We start from the raw sequence: 2,184 nt of genomic DNA, 5'->3' as shown, positions 1-2,184 counted from the left end.
CTATCAAACTCTTTACGTGTGTGTTATAAAATCTAATGATAAACTCCTCGTATTACTAAAAATTTAATTATTTATTCCATTTGACCTTTAAATAAATTTTTACTTTTCAAACTCAAAATGTTTATATACAACAAACTCAATATAATATTCTATTAGAAATTCAGAATAAATATTTTTTAAATCAAAGTTAAAGATAATGTCAATGGCAGGATTTCACTGCTTAATTATTTTTACCAGTTAAAGCGCAAATTATAAGCAGTTAAATTTGCAACAAGCGAAGATAGTTATTGCCTTATTGGAGAGTAACAGCTGTACAAGTATCCCCCACCCAACCCATCAAATTGCACCACACTCTTCTAATAATTAACTTTCTTAAAGTGTAGAGACGGCAAAACCAAAATTTTGCATTTCCATAACGAACTCTATAAATGCTATGAAATCTAAAATTATCTGTATAATTAATTGTTATATATTTTTATATATTTATATACATTATTTTATATATTTTTTAATAACATAATCAATCACTAAAAATAATTAAATATTTTACGATAAAATAATATTAACTTAAAATTTTTTTATATACAGTAAATATAAATTGATTTATATATAAATAAATTGTCCCCCTCTGATCTCATTCACAAATAACAACATGCTCCTGAGTCCTGATGACCACTGAGTCTCTCTAGTCTGTTCTAGTCCCTTTCTCATATGCCATGTCTTGCCCTGTTTCCCACAAATTGTCACCACTGTTACTGTAATTTCCATAGCACGTTACGCTATTATCATTACCCATCCACCACATCATCACCTTGACCATACACACCAACAACTTATTAAATTAATAAATACATACAAATTCCTGAGTAGTGTTGCTCACATCCACCAACACACAGAGTCTTCTCTTCTCTCTTTTGAAAATAAGAATGGGGAATTGCCAAGCTGCGGAGGTTGCAACGGTGGTCATTCAGCACCCGGCGGGGAACAAAGTTGAGAAGCTTTATTCGTCGATTAACGCTAAGGACGTTATGAATTCCAATCCTGGCCATTATGTTGCGCTTGTTGTGTCTTCCCCCAATCTCAACTCTCAAAACGGAACGCCATTCAAGCAGTTCAAGCTTCTAAGACCTGATGACACTTTGCTTCTTGGCCAGGTTTATCGTTTGATCACTTTTGAAGGTTCGTGTTATCACCAATTTTCTTCCTTTCATTTCTTTTAGAGAGTAAATCACCAATTTGCATCAGTTATCACAACGCTCACAAAAATGTCTCTATTTTAATAACATATAAATGTATAAAAAAATTTATCATACTATGTTGGAAACATTGTACTCCATTTTAACACACATCAAATGTGACAAGACAATGTTTCAAAAAGATTTAAAAAGTAAATTTCAAAAAATATTTTAATAGACATTATTAGAAAATTAACATCCTTTCGGCCTTTCCTCCTTTTAAATTTGATAACTTCATAGCAAGTATACTTTTGGCGCTAGTAGACAAAATATTGTAAAAGAAAATTTTTTTCTACAAGTACAATTTTTCTTCAATTATAGCTTGGTGGGTGCTGTATGTGTAGATGTGTTGAAGGAGTTTGCTTCGAAAAAATGCGGTAAGCTTGGGAAACTGCTCGAGAGAAGTGGAAATGGGGTTCAGATGAAGCACAAGGGCCCAAATCCTACTGCTTCAAATTCTGATTTCAATTCCATTAAGGTAAATAATTATTAACTTGCATGCTAATTTAATTTCTATTACAATGCAATATGTTGAAACAATTTACGCCTTTTTCATCAAGGTATAATACAGCAAAATATTTGTAAATTTTGCCTTCAAATTTTTTTCCCAGAAATTTATTACAATTTTTGTTGCAAATTTATTATCAAATGCCGTGGTCACTACCAAGATTTGTTATGTCTTTGCTCGCTCTCCACTTTTCTTTGTCTAAATTATTATATTATATTTGATTTGAAATAACGAATATAGATAAACAGGGAGAAAAAGGGGGAAATAGAAGGTGTGTGTATATTTGCCTCTATTTGTTTATTAGACACAAAAATAAAAATAAAATGGTAATCTTTACTCCTTATCTTTTTGCATGGGTTAATTCATAGAAACCCTTGGTTATTTTGCTGGCTAAAATTTTTACATATGGATAATTTTAGTATAGATTATAAAAATATTTGA

At 30.7% G+C, this 2,184-nt stretch overlaps 1 protein-coding gene across 1 annotated transcript in view; it reads left to right on the top strand.

The window, feature by feature from the left end:
- The window catches only part of LOC107627895, a 5,538-nt gene continuing 3,984 nt past the window's right edge, over positions 631-2,184 (top strand). Inside the window, exons 1-2 of the mRNA XM_016330708.2 lie at positions 631-1,179; positions 1,580-1,713. Coding sequence (XP_016186194.1) covers positions 927-1,179; positions 1,580-1,713 — 387 coding nt within the window. The 5' untranslated portion in view covers positions 631-926. The remainder of the gene's footprint in view (positions 1,180-1,579; positions 1,714-2,184) is intronic.

Source organism: Arachis ipaensis, chromosome B01 (assembly GCF_000816755.2).
Source record: "Arachis ipaensis cultivar K30076 chromosome B01, Araip1.1, whole genome shotgun sequence".
Taxonomy (NCBI): Eukaryota; Viridiplantae; Streptophyta; class Magnoliopsida; order Fabales; family Fabaceae; genus Arachis; species Arachis ipaensis.
Note: the sequence above shows the minus strand (reverse complement) of the source record. Positions and strands in the feature narration are given on the sequence as shown.